This window comes from Aethalodelphis obliquidens, unplaced genomic scaffold (genome assembly GCF_003676395.1).
Source record: "Aethalodelphis obliquidens isolate GAN/ISIS:26980383/991018 unplaced genomic scaffold, ASM367639v1 scaffold26, whole genome shotgun sequence".
Taxonomy (NCBI): domain Eukaryota; kingdom Metazoa; phylum Chordata; class Mammalia; order Artiodactyla; family Delphinidae; genus Aethalodelphis; species Aethalodelphis obliquidens.
Genome location: NW_020837970.1, coordinates 4718850 through 4737610, shown reverse-complemented (window position 1 = coordinate 4737610; position 18761 = coordinate 4718850). Strand labels below are relative to the sequence as shown.

The following is an 18761-nucleotide window of genomic DNA, read 5'->3' as shown; positions in this document are numbered from 1 at the left end:
TGTAATTTGATTTATTCCTAATAAATCAAAAAATTCCTATTTACAATAATAATAGTTGTATCTCAACAAATTTATAGTGTAGGATAGTATCTGGAACTTGTTAAAACTACTGTAAAGAAAAACAGGAAAAAAGCAATGCAAATCTGAACACTTATTTAACTCCACTAACAATATTCATACACATTCACAAAGAGTTCTTTTCTTTAGCAAAAAAACCCTACATTATCCCCAAGAATTTATATATATATATGAAATAATAACTCAGTGCACTTAAAAATAAAGACAAACTAGTGCAGAGTTTTTCATTTGAGTCTTATACATGGTACGTGGAAAATACAGAGAATAAGGAAGAAGTTATATATACTTCTAAATAGGTTATTTTATTTTCTGTTAGCTTATCAAAATTTTTGATTCATCTCCTTCTCTATATTTTACCTTCATCCCAATTGCTTAGCCTTATTTTTTATCCTGTTATAATAATTGTTCTTAGAAATTATCACAAATTATTTTAAGAATCAGAGAAGATATGAACAAATAATTCAAACAGGAAATACTTCAATATTCTCCAAAATGAACTCAGGAGAAGGCTCTGTTTACATGTTTTCTCAGGATAGAAATGATTTTTTTGGTGTGAGTTTTTACTATATTTTATTGAAAAATAAACTTCAAATATTTCCAAGTAGCCCTATGCATGTTATCAAGTAGTTAGATAAAACAAAAGCCTACCTGTGAGAGGTGAGGGTGATCCAACTGGTGTTGACGGATTTGATGGAAAACTACTGCTGGTATGGTCAGGAGAATAAATCTAACCAGAAAACAAAAGATATGCACATATCAGTGTGACAAAAGCAAAAATATAAATCTATTTGCATGGAGTTATTTCTATAATCTAAGCTGCCACCCTTAAGCCTCAGAGTGAAAAACTGTTTAATCAATTTTAGAACTATTCCATTGCATAAAGGCTATAGAAGCCCCAGTTTTAAAACTCGGATTAAAAAGTATCATATATATTCTAATATGAGAGGAATAAATAGATCATACCTATTTCTTTATTATCCTAGTTGAAAGTAATTTAAATTTCTAATTGCTAGAACAAAAAAGAGAAGTGATAAAAGAGAAGTGACTATAAAGTCAAGTCTGATAAACAATCTTTCTAGAATATACCATCTAAATAAATTTTATTCATTAAAAATAATCTTAGGAAACTGTTACCTTTTGAAGAGAAAAGTCCTAAAAATAGTTTTAAAAGTCAAAGAAAGTGATTTTTAAAAATAGTTACCCCTTATTTCTTTTAGAAAGTTGTTTGAGTAACTACATTTTTGCCAAATTTAGCTCCTAATGTTGTGTGAGTGTTGTAAAAAAATCATTGTTTTCAAAGGATATTTTGTCACCCTTGGAGAAAGTGAAAAAACCCTGAAAGTTCTTAAAAAAATGTTCCCCAAATAATCTGTGGACTTTACCTCCTAAGAGGTAACATATCTGGATGCATAAATTTTGGTATTTTGGCTAAAGGTTTTGTTGCAACACTTTATATTTATTTCATATTGCTAAAAAAAATAGTGACAGAAATTCATTCAAGTTTACATAATTAACCATTAAACATTTAAAAAGTCTCTTTAATCCACGCACCAACGGTTCCTAGGAACTCCTCTCTAGGACAATCCCATTCCTATAACAGGCATCATAAATCATCTTCACATCTCAGCACTCAGGGCAGACAAATCAACTTATTTGGAGAAACTGTGGTCAAATATTTTAAATAGGAAAACTACTTGTGGGTGCAAAGTGTCATCCAATAGAAATAATCTTGCTCTGAGTAAGTTCAGAGCTCTAATAAATTTAAAGAGGCCCAAATTATGGCATATATGGGGTCTCAGCACTGGTTTTACAGACAGTATAATACGTTGAAAAAGTCAGATACTAGGACAGGCTCACGTAAAACAAAATTCCACAGGTCACAATCATCAAACATTAACAGCTTTCATTTTTTTTTTAAAAAAGAAGATAGCACCAATTAAATTGTAAGCATTGACTACAAATGAGTATATCTATACCAATTTGTATGATGTTACTAAATGGTAACTGGAAATCCCTTTACACACCAACTCTTTCCAAAGAGCCAGATCTAAAAGTTGTATATTCAGGTTGGAAAGTCATTTCATTTTATTAAAAATTTTTTTTTGCCACGCCAGGCAGCTTGCGGGATTATACTTCTCCGACCAGGGACTGAACCCAGACCCCCAGCAGTGGAAGTGCCGAGTCCCAACCACTGGACCGCCAGGGAATTCCCAGGTTGGAGAGTCATTTTAGAAAAGCACAGTTATCAAGAAGACTTCAAAAAACTTTATGGGAAGACTTAGTAATAGGGAAGTAGTATGCTATAACATCAGTGTTGTTGGTCTTAAAGTTGTCAAAGTTGTTACCTTTTAAAAGTTGTCACTTTTCACACCTGTGAAAATTAGCTAAAGGTCACATTTTGGTTCCTAATGGCTTGCATACATACAGTGATTTATTTCAACCATAAGTAAGTTAGATAACGTCACCGAACTTCAACAAAAACATATCTCAACATACCCTTTTATTTTTGTAAATCACTATTTCTCATGTTTATGATTCAAATAATTATAACTTTTATGAACAACTGATGCTAACATATGAAATATGTCTTGACTATAATACTGGTAAGGGAGGGAAGGGTTGATAACACTGATGGTGGGTGGCTGAGGAGTGAAAGAAGTTCCATTTCCATGCAAAACTTTGATTATCATAAACTAGACTAACTTGCTGACTTTCAATTTCCTTGACCATATGAATTAATCGCATGAAAGCACTGGAGAAACAGCATTCCCTGTGTATCATACCTCCCGCTTTGTTTTCTTCATACTGCTTACATTAATCCCTAATTGCCTAAATTTGTTTACTTGTTTATCATATGTCTCTTTCACCCTTTTCCCTAATGAAATGCATGTTCCAGAAGAGCAAGGACTTGGTCTTATTCAGACCAATGTGAATTACACAGCATCTGCAGTAGCTTCCGATTCTACAAAGTGCTGGTAAATAAATACTTGCTTAAAGAATGAATGATATCTTCCTTGAAAGAAGTTAGCATTTGGGTATCCCTTTTAAATCCTTGGATGTATAATTTTTACCCAGGCTCCTTCTCTCTTTTACTCTCTTATACAGTTCACTTAATGTAGGTTTTCCAAGAGCTCCAGTCTCAGTTTTCTTTTCTATTTACCTGTGTTTCCTCTCTTTGTAATACCATTCTTTATAAAGTATCAACTACGACATCCATGTGAATGACTCCTAAGTTGACACCTCTATCCTCCTACTGGTTGCTGGACCTCTCCATCTGAGCATATCTTTCTTTCATCTCAAGCTCAGTATGTCCAAACCCAAACTTTGCATCACTGCCCCAAGCTTCCCACCCTTCCCATCTCTACTGTTCTGTTTCCTCTATCTCAGTTAGCACCAGTATTCTCCTGGTCACCAAAACCACTCTCACTCTCCCCTCCTTTCTCCTGCTCCTCCACTCTTCCCACCATAGACACCAATGCTCACAATTCTCTATAATGTTTATGGGATGGGCATACATCATTCTCACTGCCATTACACTACCTTAAACTTTTACTAGAACTTATGGCTGGACTATTTAAGTCTTTATATTTTTAGTTACTCCCCGCTCCTTTCATCCCATACATAATTGACTGAGCTATTGTCCTCAACCAGTTTTGAACAAATGCCATATAGCACTTCCTGTTGTCTACTAAATAAAACAGAATGACATTTGACGTATTCCATTATCTGGTTACAAAAATATCTTTCTACCTTATAACCTACATAAAGCATTATATCAAACAAAATATTTTTTTCATTTTCTGAACACAGCTTGTCCTTGCAAAAGGCTTGTTTCTTAACTTCTCCCTGATGGAATTCTGTAACACATCAAAGCCCAACTCAAATGTAACCTCCCCACTTACACTCATTTTCACTTCCCTTATATTCTTAGTGTAACCTGTTACTTCTCTTTGGTATTTTACTTCACACTATGCTCTATGTTACCATTTTTCTATCTTCTCTCCTTGACTGTAAGCTCTTTGAAAGCAGGGACCTTATACTGTTCAACACTGAATTCATCATTGTCACTGTTTTGCACAAGTAGGTGCTGAATATTAAAAAAAAAAAAAACTTGAGCGATTAAATTGCACATGAAATTCGCTACAATATTTTTTGATAAAAAAGCAGAATTCAGTAAATAGCAGTTTATCTCAGCATTTATACAGTGGGGTTCAGTAACAGTAATACCCAGGGGAGAGAAAGATACTATTATAAAGATGAATTCATTTACAAATCAATTTTACGGTATAAGCTTTGAGAACAACAATATGGTAAGGTTCCAATATTTCTGAGAATTAGTGTTGATGTACTAAGCTGTCCATACCACAACATTAGGCAGGTATGGGCTTTTGAGGATATAAGCAGGCTATCAACCCTTATTTTCCCTGATAACTCTGCCATTACAGCGAAATAATCCCTAAGCACGTGAAGGACTGGTGACAACTTCCTTATCTCAAAGAGGAAGTTTATACTTTAGAGTCATTTTCCAATGACTACCTTGCAATGACTAAGCAAAATGATGTCATGTATAAAGTGGGTGTGGGCTCCTAAAAATCACTGTGAAAACAGGAGAAGCAGTACCAAAAGCATATCAACATATAATTTCTGGTGTTTTTATCAAAAGCACCTTCTCCATTTGTATAATAAAAGGTATTTTCTCCACTCACTCATCACATTCCCTGGTTCTATTTTGCCCTAAATTAAAGTGATGACAGACAGAATTGTTACTAATACTTTTCCTGAACTGACAGATAGCCTGGCAAATTACAGGACTTTTTCTTGTCCCTTTTACTTTCATAAAAAGAACATGTATGTGGGAAGGGAGCAACAACATTAAAACAGCAGAATAATACAGCCTTTTAGATCACAGATCATGTCATTAAACTTCACTTCTGCAAATTTATTCTATTACCAAATGACATACAAACTATACTTATTCTATAGAAACTGTTGTGCTACTTTAAGAAATTCTAAACATAAGGCTTTATTTGACAAAGAGCATTCTAAATCAGGAATACATTACTTTTTGTACTTTCTGACCTTAAAGAACCCCTAACATAGATGTTTCAAAGAAAAAAAAGAGAAGGAAAAAAAATCAGTTACTTAAAAAATGGGGATGGGAGTGATTTAGAATCTAGAGCCTAAACACAAAGTAAGAACTCATTCTACATGCAGTCCATGGTCCTCATACTGTTAAGTGACCAATGATGAATAACTCCCAATACCTTCTGCCAGGCTTAAACGGTAATATGCCTCATTTTACTGCAACAAATGAGGCTCCTCCTCCTATCAGTCATGGTCTATTCCAATCAGCAGGGTGCCAATAAGCCAGAAGCTAATGAAAAGGGCTTCAGACAAAAAAGAAACAATGGAGCGCTCCCAAGCCCAACCTTGGAACTGCAAGCCCAATTTTTTAAACACTACAGTGCACATTTCAGTTAATCTTTATTATGCTAATGTTATTGAGTCTAAGGAACAAAGAAACTTATTTCATGAATTACTTTTAAACATCAACTTCCCTGAATTTTCTTTTCTTTTGTTAGAGACTACTGACCATTTAACTATCTAGATTAAAACATACACACACATACACATACACAATACACACACATACACATACTCTCTCCCTTTCCTTTGCTCTGAGGTAGAAATCAAAACATAAATTATCACAAAGAAGTCTGATATAATCAACAAAGTTCAACAGTCTTCTTGTTTGATCTCCTCTAAATTAAAGACCAAGTGTTTTGATATGGTATTAGGCACTGAAATAAACCAGATGTTTCTTCTCTATATAACTCTCCACGGGCACAATCTTAAAGGGTTATTGTCTGGCAGACGTTCAGGGAAACACAGAAATGGCACGAATATCCAGATTCTCCTTTCCCTCTATCTACCCCAGTTTATTATCTAAACTAATGCATAATCCATAGGGCTTTGGGAACTTTGTGTAAATACTTTCATGTACAATTCTCTTTCTAGCTATCCTGAGATTAAGACCACAATTATCCAGGCTTAAACCTAAAATAAAGGAACCTTTGCGAATGTATTATCTGGCCTTACATGTTTAATCACCCAGTATTCTGTGTGCTTTTTAATACATAAACTGAAGAACAAAGGTTGTAACCTCTGTTTCACACATGAAAGACCATCTAAGACATATATCAGACATTTGGGGAGCTATTAGAAATAACTTCTAATGACAATAGCATGGCATTTCTCCATCTAAACCTAGATGCTGTATTTAAAATGTCACATTCTATAGAACTTAAAATTTCAAATACTCATGGTCACCATTTCCAAAGATCTGTAATACCTAACATCAAATTCTGAGACGCATGTCAGACTCTCAAATGTAATCCTCATAAAATTCCTTCTCCTCATCTCTTCTAATCCTTCCTATCCCCAATGTAATTTTTTGTCTGTTTTTCAGGACATTCTAAGAGCACTAAAGTGAATGTGAGTTTGTAATGGAAGTTAGAGAAAGAATGTGTTTGGGGGAGGTGTCTGGTGCAGAGTGGGGCAGGAGATGGATTGAAGGAAGGGATCTGAAGTGTGCAGACTATGGCATGCAGTGATGGAGCAGATGGAATGCATCACCATCAGCTATGACAGAAATGATTTATGGAATGACCTGGCTGCTCCTGCCTAGTAACAACACAGGATGACAGAGCTGAGTTTCCATGACAACCAAAGCCCACCCACTAACTAGATTAAACATTCTCCCCTGGCTTCCACTCACACTGAATTTAGATCTTCTTTTCCAAATGCCAATTGGTTTAGCTAGTATGTTGGTCGTAATATGGCAGAATAGTCACGGACTTGAACGGTAACTGAAAAGGAGCTTGGAGGACCACTGACAACATCACAAATTCCTGCCTGCCTATCTGCCAAGGATCCTTTATGGAAGTCTTCCTTGACTAAAATAAACAAAAACTTTTGAGAAAAAAGCCCCTGAAATGCAGGTTATACTTTTTTAAGTTGCTTAGTATCGAAAGTTCAAATGTTACTTGTCTTTCTACCTGTGAAGTATCTGCTACTGGATTCTTACAGAATCAGCAGAAGGAACTGGCAAGTCAATCAAATACCTGGGAGGCACTCATTTAATATTATAGAATAATTTTCTTCCAAAGTAGGTCGTTTACATCATGTGGAGTGAGTCCAGAATAAGTGAGACCACTCCCTTTAATCCTCATCAACACCTTGTAAAATAACAGTCACTGTACCACTGTCTTTCTGGAAGTGAAGCTAGTTAGATCAGATCTAATCTAATATCTAGGCTTTACCTTTCCTAGCCTGGTGATCCCTAGGGCAAGTTACTTAATCTTTCTGAGCCAAAGTTACTTAACCTTTTAAACCTTAGTTCCTCATCTGTAACGTGGGAATAATAATGCCAACCTCACAGGGCTTTCTTGAGGATTAAATGAAACGACGCATGTAAATGCTTAGTATAGTGCCTAGCACCTAGTAAGCGTACAAATTACAGATGATATTTTTGTGGGTTTTGTTATCATCATCATCATTTTTGTCATATGATGCAAGACTGAATTCAACAAACATTTACTGAGCTCTATTTTGTGTGAGCCACCACTATGTGGTAGATGAATTTGACTTGGCTTCATTTCTCAAGAAACGTGTACTGCTCTAGAGTAACATTTATTTACAGAAACCATTCACAAAGAGGTTTATCTCTTTAAATTTCAACAGCTGCTTCCTACTACTCACACATTAAGTGGTCTGCCTTTCCCATGAACAGCAGCAAATGTGTTTGACAGAGTTAACTGCACTTCATAGTAAGACATAAGTAAGACAACTCTAAAAATTCTGAGAGGCATATCACTCAGGAGGAAAAAAGGAAGGAAGAAAAAGCCTAAGGAGAAACTTTAGAAAATACAAAGCAGAAGTACCTCTTAAATAATTAGATTTGGAATCTTTATGGACTACCGGTAAATGTTCTCCCAAAAGAGTGGATTTCGTTTCAATGTTTTAAGGATCATATATATTAAAACCGATCACTGCCTTTATTAAAGCAATTCATTGCTTTGTCATTAACATTCTGGTGTGATGTAAACTACTTGCTGAGGAAAATACTATGGGATTCCTTCAAATTAGTTTTACTCATTTTAGCGTGGGTTCTTCAATGAATCTGTTTTTTTCCTTTTTGGAAAGGCTCTCATCTCCTATGTCTTAAATGAATCAGCAGCAGATGCTTATTCTTTCCTTTAAAAAAAATATATAAAATACCTTCCATGTTAGAAAAAAATCCTTATAAAAGCACTTCCTTCTCTGGATCAGAAGAATAACTGAGTTATGTTTCTTGGTTCCACTTGACTTATTTTAATGGGCAACTCACAAAGTATATGTTTAAAACTAATAAACAGATTTAACTATTAACCTCAGTAATCTGTGCTTTAGATTTCAAAATGCCCAAATTTCTTTTTCTTTTCCCTACATCTGTTGCATTAAGACAAAAACAGATATTTAAATGGAAAGTAGAAGGACAGTTCTTGTGGGAATAGGGTGGGAAAGTGTTCTTGTGAATTATTTTAAGGGCAGTACAAATCAATACAAACCGAAAATAGCTCTAAATGAGTAATGAAGTGGTCCTGTTATAACTACACCCTTTAACTATGACGCATACTGCCCACAAAATCTAACCACTGCATTCAGCAGTGTAAAAATCATTCAGCAAAATATGTAAATTCAATACTTACAGATGCCAAAGCTTTTCCAAGTGCATCACCTGTCTGTGAGCTTCCAGCAGCATTTCCTCTGGTTCCTGAATATTTCAAAGAGGAAAACAAATTAAGAAGTTTAGCAGGCAAGGAGGCATGCTTTTTTAGCACTCTGCCATTATTTCAATGGTGTTCTCCATTGTTGTTGCACATCTGTCACAATAAACCTGCAAATACTCTGCATGTGTTGTATTTAGTAAGCTAAAGTAAAGGTGGGTTCCTTACCAGTTTGTACATTAATGAAAATCAGAAAGTTTCTTTTCCTCCTTTCTTTCATTTTTAAACTCAATACTAAAAAATACGTTGAGTCAAAAGGTACAAATTTCCAGTTATAAGTAAGTACTGGGGATGTACATGATAAATATAACTAACACTGCTGTATGTCATTTAGGAAAGTTAAGAGAGTAATCAAGGGTTATCACAAAGAAAAAAAAATTTTCTATTGCTTTAATTTTGTGTCTATATAAGATAATGAATGCTCACTAAACTTATTGTGATAATCATTTCATGATGTATTTAAGTCAAATCATTATACTGTACACCTTAAACTTATACAGCACTATATGTCAATGGTGTATCTCGATAAAGCTGGAAAAAAAAATATGAAAAGAACAAAAATATATATATATGTATTCAAAAATATGAGATTCACTATAAATCGCCAAATTCAGTTTTAGGGAGTTTTGCCAACCTAAAAAAGCTCACCTAGGATGCTATCTGATCCATTGATGGGAGGGGTGTGTGAGGCAGCAACATAAGGTGAACTGCTGGTACTGGCACGGTGGAAGCTGGACATTGGTGGAAGACTTGTGTTTATGTCTGTTGGTGAAACTGAGTGTGGAGGATAACTCTAAAGAAAGGGGGAAAGAGACATGATCTATTAAATATATTTTCTGAATAATATGCACATATAACTGGGCAACTACTATAACAGGTTAAAAAGAACATCATAAATTAGCAGCTGAAGAGCACTACTCTTGTCATTTACTTTTTCAAAAGGCATGAAGTAAGCCTAGAAGTATTTCAAAATTCAGAAGTTTTGGCAGAATCAAATCTTACACTTGTAATCCAAAAGAAACACAAGTGAGGACAAAGTGTTGCTGCACCCTAGTCATGTGTTACAGCCTACCAAGCGGTCATGTGAATGAAGGCTGCCATAACTACTGGATTGAGACATGTGGGAAGTGGAGGTCCCCAGAATTCCACCAAAACCAGGCTGGCTCATCCCATTTGATGAACTCCAAAGGTCAGAAGAATTGTGGGTCCCATCTAAGACAAAAAGAGAAATATAAAATTTTCCTTAGCCAATATTTTTTCTTTTATTTTGATGATGCTATAAAAATTCAAAGGGTACCCTCCAGATAGGTTTTTCTTCCCCTTTCCAACCTAGTCTTACATCTAGTTTTCTTCCCTCCAAACTGTATAGTTACTATGTTAAATGAAGGAAAAAAGCTTTATAGTTAGAGGGAGAAAAAGTAATTGAAACTGTAGTAGGCAGGTCATTATAAAAATCCTCACAAGACCTAAATTCATATCAGGGAGGACAATAAAAATTCCAAATCTGGAGATAGGTTGGATTTAACTTTTGGTTAAATGGTATACCCATATACAAAAAGTTCTTAATCTACAAGCAATGTATATTATACCAAACATTCTCAAACTAGAATAAAGAAGTTTCTCTTACAGAGAACCTAAGTAATGGATAATGACTATATTATAGTCAGCCTTCAAAAGAAATGTGTTAGCAATGACTTCACTCACCAATGTAAAGTCAAGGAACCATTTATGTAGTAATTTATTGCTCCCATAGTCCAAAACCACAGAAGACCAAATAAAAATGATTTGCTAACAAGAATGAAAGGAAGTGCAACACTTTTTCTCTCTTAAAGTCTTATTCTGTTCTATGATATTCACTTTTTATTTGCACTGATAATTCTAGGGGTGATATGAATCTGTAATTTAAACAAGAAACTAAAATTGTTAATAGCTTTTATACATTTAAATCCTAAAATGAGAAAGAGCAGCTTTACTCACTTTTCTCAACTGAAGTCCTTTATAAATTCAATCAATATTAGATGGGCACTCCGATGCTTCGCTGAGTAATCCAACTACATTGCAGTCAGCAATAATTAGCAATAGGAAACTTTAAAACTAAATTTTAATTTGCTTCAGCCAAACATATCTAGATAAAAAATGTCTGAACTTCTATACAGATATTCTCTTTCCTCACAACTTTAAAATATTAGCTAATATACAAGAGATAACTGTTGTAGTACTTGACAACTATTTGGCAGTACTTACCTTGCATAAAGAAAGTGCTAGCAAACATACTGGTTGGTGGCTTGGGAGATGGATAACTAGGAGATTCACGGTTGAAGTCATCTGAATTTGGGGATGGTGCATATACCTTAAAATTAAACAGGAAATTTAATTAAAATGTAAATGACTGTCATACCACTTATGTAAAATGTGTTACATTTCCTGAAGGGCCTAAAAAGGCCTATCCAATATCTAAAAAGGCCTACCACAAATCCAAACAAACGGCCTAAATCCTCATAAATAACGTCTAACTTGGATATTATCTACCTGTTTGTTTTTAGCTGATTACTAGAGAAAAAACTATTCTAAATATCCCTGTAATGCATCTTTGTGTGACAATTACATCAGGTGGTTGAATAAAGTCACAAATGTTGACTTTGCTTACAAAACACAAATCCATATAGGCTCACGATTCAAAATGTGATAGTGGAAACTAATGTCTTTTGAATACAGCATGAAATAAAGTTTGTTTTATTTTATGAATTTGTTCATAAAATCCATTCTTTTCACTGTTACAAGATTTATCAAAATCAAAATGAGTTAGACTAAATGTTACTATTCTTTATGACTATTAAAAGTTAACTGTGAAAGGCACAACACAATTGTTCAGAAACTTCCTTAACTTAGTAGGGTTGGCAAAATTAAACCAAGTTCTGCTCAGGGGTTTTAATTCTTTAATTTCAAGTAAATTTTCAAGTCTGGCACAGCTTTCAGGAAAGGCTCATTTAATCTGTCAGAGCAGTATTAATTTCCTGTGGTAAACCTTTGCTTCAGATAAACAAAGTATGAACATTTTGAATTGGCAAATGGCCAACTCTGTCATTTCTCTGGAAAACTAAATGGGCATCCAAATAACTGTAATAATCAAAACATGATCAAACCATTCCCATGATGACTACTGAAACCAAGAAGGAAGACAAGTAAGTAACACTTAAGGTGATACATGGTCTGTTAAAGTAAAAGTAAACCAGGAGTCAGGAAGAATGGAAAGGTGTCCTACTGTGAGCAGTGTGTGAAACGTATTTCTTTTGTTTAGTCTGATAAGGGTACAACTATTAAATTTTAATCCAAAATAAAAATTCAAAGTGTTCACTTAACGTGGAAAAAAGTAACTAGCTCAATAAAATTATGGGAGGATGCGTAAAAAAAAGCATCCACATATTTTTTGCATAAGCACAGAAGATTTCTGGAATTACATGTAAGAAACTTAATGGTTACACCTCTGGACTTATAACTGGGGAGGAAGACGTTTGCTTTATGCCTTTCCACACAGTTTGATATTTTTATCAAGTATACATTCCTATGCACTAATAAAAAAGTGGAGGAAGCACACACAGATTAAAATGGGAGCCAATTTTTTATTTACATAAACTGTCATTTATTCTTTCTCTGAGGCATTAACTAACTGTAAAGATTCCTGGCAAATTACCTAACCTTCTGAGGCTCAATTTCCTCATTTGTAAGATGGTGCTAACATTACCTGCATCGGGGGGCAGGGGTTGATGGGAAGATTAGATGAGATAATACATACAAAATGTTTAGGGAATTCCCTGGCAGTCCAATGGTTAGGACTCTGCCCTCTTAATGATGAAGAAACAGGTTTGATCCCTGGTTGGGGAACTAAGATCCCACAAGCCGTGCAGCCAAAACAAAACAAAACAACCTCCCCCCAAAACAAACAAACAAAAAAACAAAACCCACAAAAACAACCTGGATTCCTCAAGATGGCTAAGGCGCACAGAAGGCTCGAAAATGTTTAGCATGGTAACCACTCACTACGTATTAGCTAATAATATCTTTCTAATTCTTATTAAGAGCAGTTACACTGCTACATATTGTGCCTGTTTAGTACTCAAACTGCTATTTCTTATAGTTTTTGTCTAACATCATCCTACTTATATACAGTTCACCCTAGATAAAAGGTTAAAAAGTCAATTTTTAGTCTTGCTAGCCATGCTACTATAAGCACAGGTGTGTCTTTTTAATGGACTGCCTTTCAGGTTAGTTTCCTACTTCTTATATCCCAGAGGAGAAAACACACACTTGTGGTACCTGAAAAGTTTGGGACAAGATATATTCCTAAGAATTACCCAGAAGGATCCTAGATAGGAGATTATGCATTATACATATTAAACATATTTTTCTAGTTCGGTGCTATGACATAAAGACAGAGTTAGAATGAAAGAACTGGATATACACAAATGTGTTTGCAATGTATTAGATAGGCTGATAGGCAGGAAAAGTTTTCAGGAAAGGAATTTTGTACTTTTTTCTTTTAATCAAGTTTCAGCATCAAAATTTAGCTTTAGCTAGATGTCCTCTGTCCCCTTTATAATATACAGATTTTTCCCAAACTATGCTGAAACCACAAACAACAAAAACGAGATGTAGAAAGAAAATACAAATGAGAATAAAATTTAGAAGACAGCATTAGAACACGTTTTTGTCACAAATGCTTATTTACTATGTATACCATCACTGATCTGAAAGTATACAATATAAAGTTCTCTAATTCTATCTAGCTTTTAGATTGAAACAGTATGTAAACCTCCCAATGATACTTATGAAAAACTCCAGTTTTGATGTGTCATTTCACACAAAAAATCTACATAATTTGTCAGTTAAAATTGATATATAATCTCCCAATATATATTTCTTTATCCTTATTTCTATTCAATTCACTATATTCCATACAAGATAAACTTACACTTTAAAAATTTTTAAATGTATGCAATTATAAAAGCAAAGAACTTCTGCTGATTTACAAAAGAACTTTTGCTGACTTTACTGATTTACAAATCGCTGTAAATAAAGGAGAATATGCTGATCAGATAATGGTTAATTGATGACTATCATGGAAAGCAAGAAAACCAAGATAAAACACACGAAGAAGAGGCTTGCCTGCTTGCCTACTCGTATGTAAAAATTTTGAAGCTGTATTGAGAACACAGGGCTCATTTTAGGGCAAAAGTTGTTTTTAATGTTAGTCTCTATAAATAGACTTTGAAAAAGATAAATGGACTTTTAAAGAATAGATCTTATAAATGAAAATGGTAAAAACTCTAAATTACTATAAGTTTATCATTTATTTACTAACATAAGTTCAAAGTTTTTATCATGATAAAAATGTTTTGAAAACCATGGTTCTCAAAGAGGCCCATCTAACAGCATTTCTAACACACGACAAAAAACTTTACTTTTGGTATCTTAACCATAGCTTGCAAAAACATAGATGCAATGTTATGAAGCAGCAGTTGTGCCAGTTGCGATTTTTCAGATCAAAGAGTTCTTGCGGCAAAGCACAACTGATGTGGTCTCAAAGACTTTATTAACTCCAGATGTAGGAAAATAGTCAGCCAATTCCACAAAAAGAGCAAGTCTCTTTTAGTTACAATCAGTACTGGCCACAAATTAAAACCAGACTGCTTATGTCATCTGATCACCTGCACATAGATGCCAGTTTTTTCCTAGTTAATGATCTAATCACACATTTAAATCTTAAATATGATTTTGTATCACAACAAACAAAATTAAGAGAAAGGAATATGTGTGCTTAAGGTGATTAAAATCTACCAGGAGTCACACTATTTTAAAAAGAAACAGAAAAAGTACAATTAAGTAATTTAAGATGTTCTATTGAAATGTGGTAATTAGAAATTTTCTTTAGAATTCTAGCCTCCATTTCAGAATGTCAGGTTCAAAGTAGGTATCATGTGGGAATGTCCTTCTTTCTCAAGTACTTAATTTTTCTCCTCCAGGAATGGAAAAGAGAGAAATTTTGAGTGTTGGGTGAACAGAACCATAACATTTACCTCAACTTAAACGAATATAACTGAAAATCTAACAGATACCTCTCCTTTCATTGTTAAGTATGTTTGGAAAGAATAAATTCACAGTAATATCTCTACTGTCCTCATCCCATCAACCCAAACTTACTTTTTAAGAGTGACAGAGTACTTCAGGGATGAATATTTACATTACTCTATACAGTGATTACACAATTATCCTTGGAATGTTTTAGCTCATAAAACCAATTGGAGTCAAGTTAGCAAAAACATTCCTTTTTTTCCTGCTTGGGTGATTCAGTTTAGTCACATGGATCACCCCAATTCAGGGCAGTCCACTCTGTTTATCTTTAGAGGCTGGAGGTGTGCACTGTGCTCTTGATTTCAGTGCATCCTTCCTGTAATTAATATTGGAAACATCTCTGCAAGGCAGAAAGGCATGATTTTCTGACAGTTGTTCAGCAAAGATGAAAAAAAGTAGAAGCTTCTGCTAAAAAGATATTTTTTTCTTTTTATCTTGTCACATCCAGTGATGAATTAAAAGATGATGCCATTCCCTATGCTTTTAAAAATAGATCCAAAGCCTGTGTGGTACCCGATATCTTTAAATGTTCTAAATGATGAGGAAATGAATTGGGAAATTTCTTTAGTATGTAACAATAGCTCGCTAGATATCTTAATTAAGATACACTTCCACAGAAAATGAGAGGAATGCTTTAGACGGGCACTGTCCAATAGGTTTCTGTAATAATGGAAATGTTCTGTATCTGAAAAGACAGTAATGTACCTTTGTCTGTACAATACAGGAGATACTCGTTACATGTGACTACTGAACACTTGAGATGTGGACAGTACAAGTGAGAAACTGAATTTTTAATTTTAATTTAATTAATTTAAATAGTCATTTGTGGCTACAGGTTACTATATTGAACAATACAGGATGAAATCACTCTTCCTTATCCATGAGTTTAAAATTAGATAAATTATTTTGAAAGAAATATTCTAGGAGTCTCATAAACTCCAAAGGCTATGAAACGAAAACCAAAACTCTTAAACATTTTGGGAACACCTTTATCTAATTTGGAAAGAAGAAAGACGGAGAAGCTTATAAATTTTTCTGAACATGCTCTAACACAGAAATTATTACCGATATTTCATTATGTTTAGGCTTCTATTAGCGCTTTTGTCAAGATGGTTTGACTAGCAGTTCTCTTTAAGTTCCAATATGTTAAATACCATTAAACACTTTAATGCTAACATTAAACCTCCAATGTGTGAAAAGTTTATGCTAATAGCATAAATCATCTCCAGCATAATCTTTATCAACTTACCAAAATAATAAAGCAAAACAAAATCATTTGGCTAATTTACCCTACCATCATAATTTTAAAATAAAAATGTGATACTATATTCAGGAGCATACACTTAATTTATCTCATTTTATGTAACTATATTTTGTATTAAGCAATAAAAATTTTTCAAGATCTAGCTGAGTATCTAAAACCTGACAACTAACAAACAAACAAAACAGTTCAGGTCACTGGAAAAAAAGAAAACCCCAACCCAACTCAAATTCTAGCTTTAAAATCTAATTAAACCTCTGGGCCACTGATTTTAAAAGTAGGCACATTTAAGGGTCAACACTCAAAAACTAAGAAAGAAAAACTAGGTAATTATTATAAGAATTTTTTAGTTACTGCTGGTCAACCTATGCAAGTTTCATACACAATAATATACATAAACAGTTTCCTTCTACCGCTGCATTTTGTGGGACCTGAATTTACTAAAAAGAGGCTGCTTAAAAAAGAGTAAGTAAAATTTCTGCTTTAAATAATTGGACTCATTGAGATAAGAGTGCTAAGTAAGTAAAAGTTAAAGAAATTTTAGATTAAGAAATTTAACTAAATTTAAATTTAGTTAAATTTAAATTTAACTAAAAGTTAAAGAAATTTCCTAAAAACTATTCCCTATTGATTTTTCTGATCATTTTGGATCCACTGTTTTCTATGCATACTGACCTTATGCATAAACTTAGAGAAAAAGCATATCTTTAACATAAATGTCAAAATCTTAAAGTTTCTGAAATTCAGGGCTTCCCACTTTCCTGGTTCTTTCTTTAATCAAAATTAAAACCAGCACAACCCAAAAGAAAAAGACATTTAAAAATTTAAGTACATGAAATAGCAGTCTAATTTAAGAATCTCCTAATATCCAAGAATATTTAAACAAATGACAGATTTGATAAATATCTCAATGTTTTCAGTATTTTAATATTACATAAATGTAGTAAATTTTGCCGTAAAGTCCAACCTTCTACTCAAGTTTTTATGGTAATTCCAAGCCTATGGGGGGGGAGGAATATTTATATAGTTCCAGTACGAAATACTGTAAGAACTGAAACCAAAAGGCATCATAAAGCAAAATGTCTGAAGTAGGACTAACTAAGGGACACACAAGCTATCCATGAAAGATTCTTTTCATCTAATTAGTTAGCCTGATAAAAACACAACTGAAATTTCTGTAAAAGGCATAAATATATGTTCATATTTTCAACACTCATAAATAAAAGGACCAATATCTTTTCCCAAGAATTTCCGGAGAGCGATTTGGGGTGAAATAATGTAAAATTTCCTTTCTAACAACGATAAGAAAAAGAATTCTAGCTTTCAGTACAAAGCAGCTTAAAATCAATTACTACTGCTGCTGTCTAAAAAGTATAGTTGAGTAATAGTGGTTTTCATGTGTGAGAATTTCTTCTTAGGTAAGTCAAACACATTTTAATTAATCTTAACATCACTGGGCGTATTTTATCAGTTCTTTATTGTAACCAGTATCATTTTTATAATAAGCACAAATTTTTTTCCTGAGAGATAAACCATGGAATTTTTAAGGGACTGGGTTTGAAACTTGTATGCTAGGATAATGTACTGAACAAATCAATGAGTGTCACTTCTTCGCTATCTACATTTTAAAAATATTTAGACCCAACAATACAGCACCTGATCCCTTTCTTCAATATGTTCATGAGCTAGTGGAAAGGAACATAAATTTCCTTCTAAAAGATTAATAAACCTGACCCGTGACAACATATTCTCCTGGCAGAGGCTTAACTTCCTGGTATTTGTGTTCACTTGAATCAAGAAAAAAAGACCTTCTTGGATTCATATCTAGAATATCGTCTCATACATTTTTGATAAAGGGAAAAAAAAATCAAAGCAGATTTAAGCTAAACTCCTTGTCATCCAATGTCTTTAGCATTCTAACTTCAGAGAATGCTTAAATGACTTCATGTTTTCCTCATCATACAAATGTTAGATTTAACCCTACTGGGCCCATAGCCAGCCTGGAAATTCGAGTTAATTAATTATATACTTTCCTCTCTCATGTTAATTAGCAGTAAATCCCCAACGGAACAGAAATGTAGCTCTATATACTCTCATATTGGTTTCTGTGCTTTTATTAACTGAAAATGTTTATCTGAAAAATAAATCTTAGAAGTATTTACAACGCAATTTTAGCTACTTGCTGCTCTAATTCTTATGATAATACAAATTATGTGGGGAGGCAGGTGCCAAAACCATGGCTATACCAATTTTCACTACTACGAGTTCTATTAGAAGAGGCCTTCTAATTTCCTGCATTTAAAAACATATCCAGGATAGTTTTAAGTTCTTCATCTTAAATAGAAACTAGTAAAAAGCTGCTTGACTGACCATATCAATTAGTATTCATAAAATTGTAAGTCTGATCATACATGCAAAACATATTTATTTGTAAGAATGGCCTAGTGTTTTTCTCAGTGACATTT

The 18761-nt window shown here is 33.7% G+C and overlaps 1 protein-coding gene across 16 annotated transcripts in view; it reads right to left on the bottom strand.

Moving 5' to 3' along the window:
• The window catches only part of TCF12 (transcription factor 12), a 387457-nt gene that overhangs the window by 38615 nt on the left and 330081 nt on the right, over window positions 1-18761 (bottom strand). For 15 of the 16 annotated variants that reach the window (XM_027123116.1, XM_027123120.1, XM_027123115.1 and 12 more), the window contains 5 exons: window positions 11151-11256; window positions 9979-10118; window positions 9555-9699; window positions 8829-8893; window positions 727-805 (listed from right to left, as the gene is read on the bottom strand). In XM_027123116.1, the coding sequence (XP_026978917.1) occupies window positions 727-805; window positions 8829-8893; window positions 9555-9699; window positions 9979-10118; window positions 11151-11256 (535 nt within the window). The remainder of the gene's footprint in view (window positions 1-726; window positions 806-8828; window positions 8894-9554; window positions 9700-9978; window positions 10119-11150; window positions 11257-18761) is intronic. The other variant, XM_027123128.1, reaches the window with a different exon arrangement.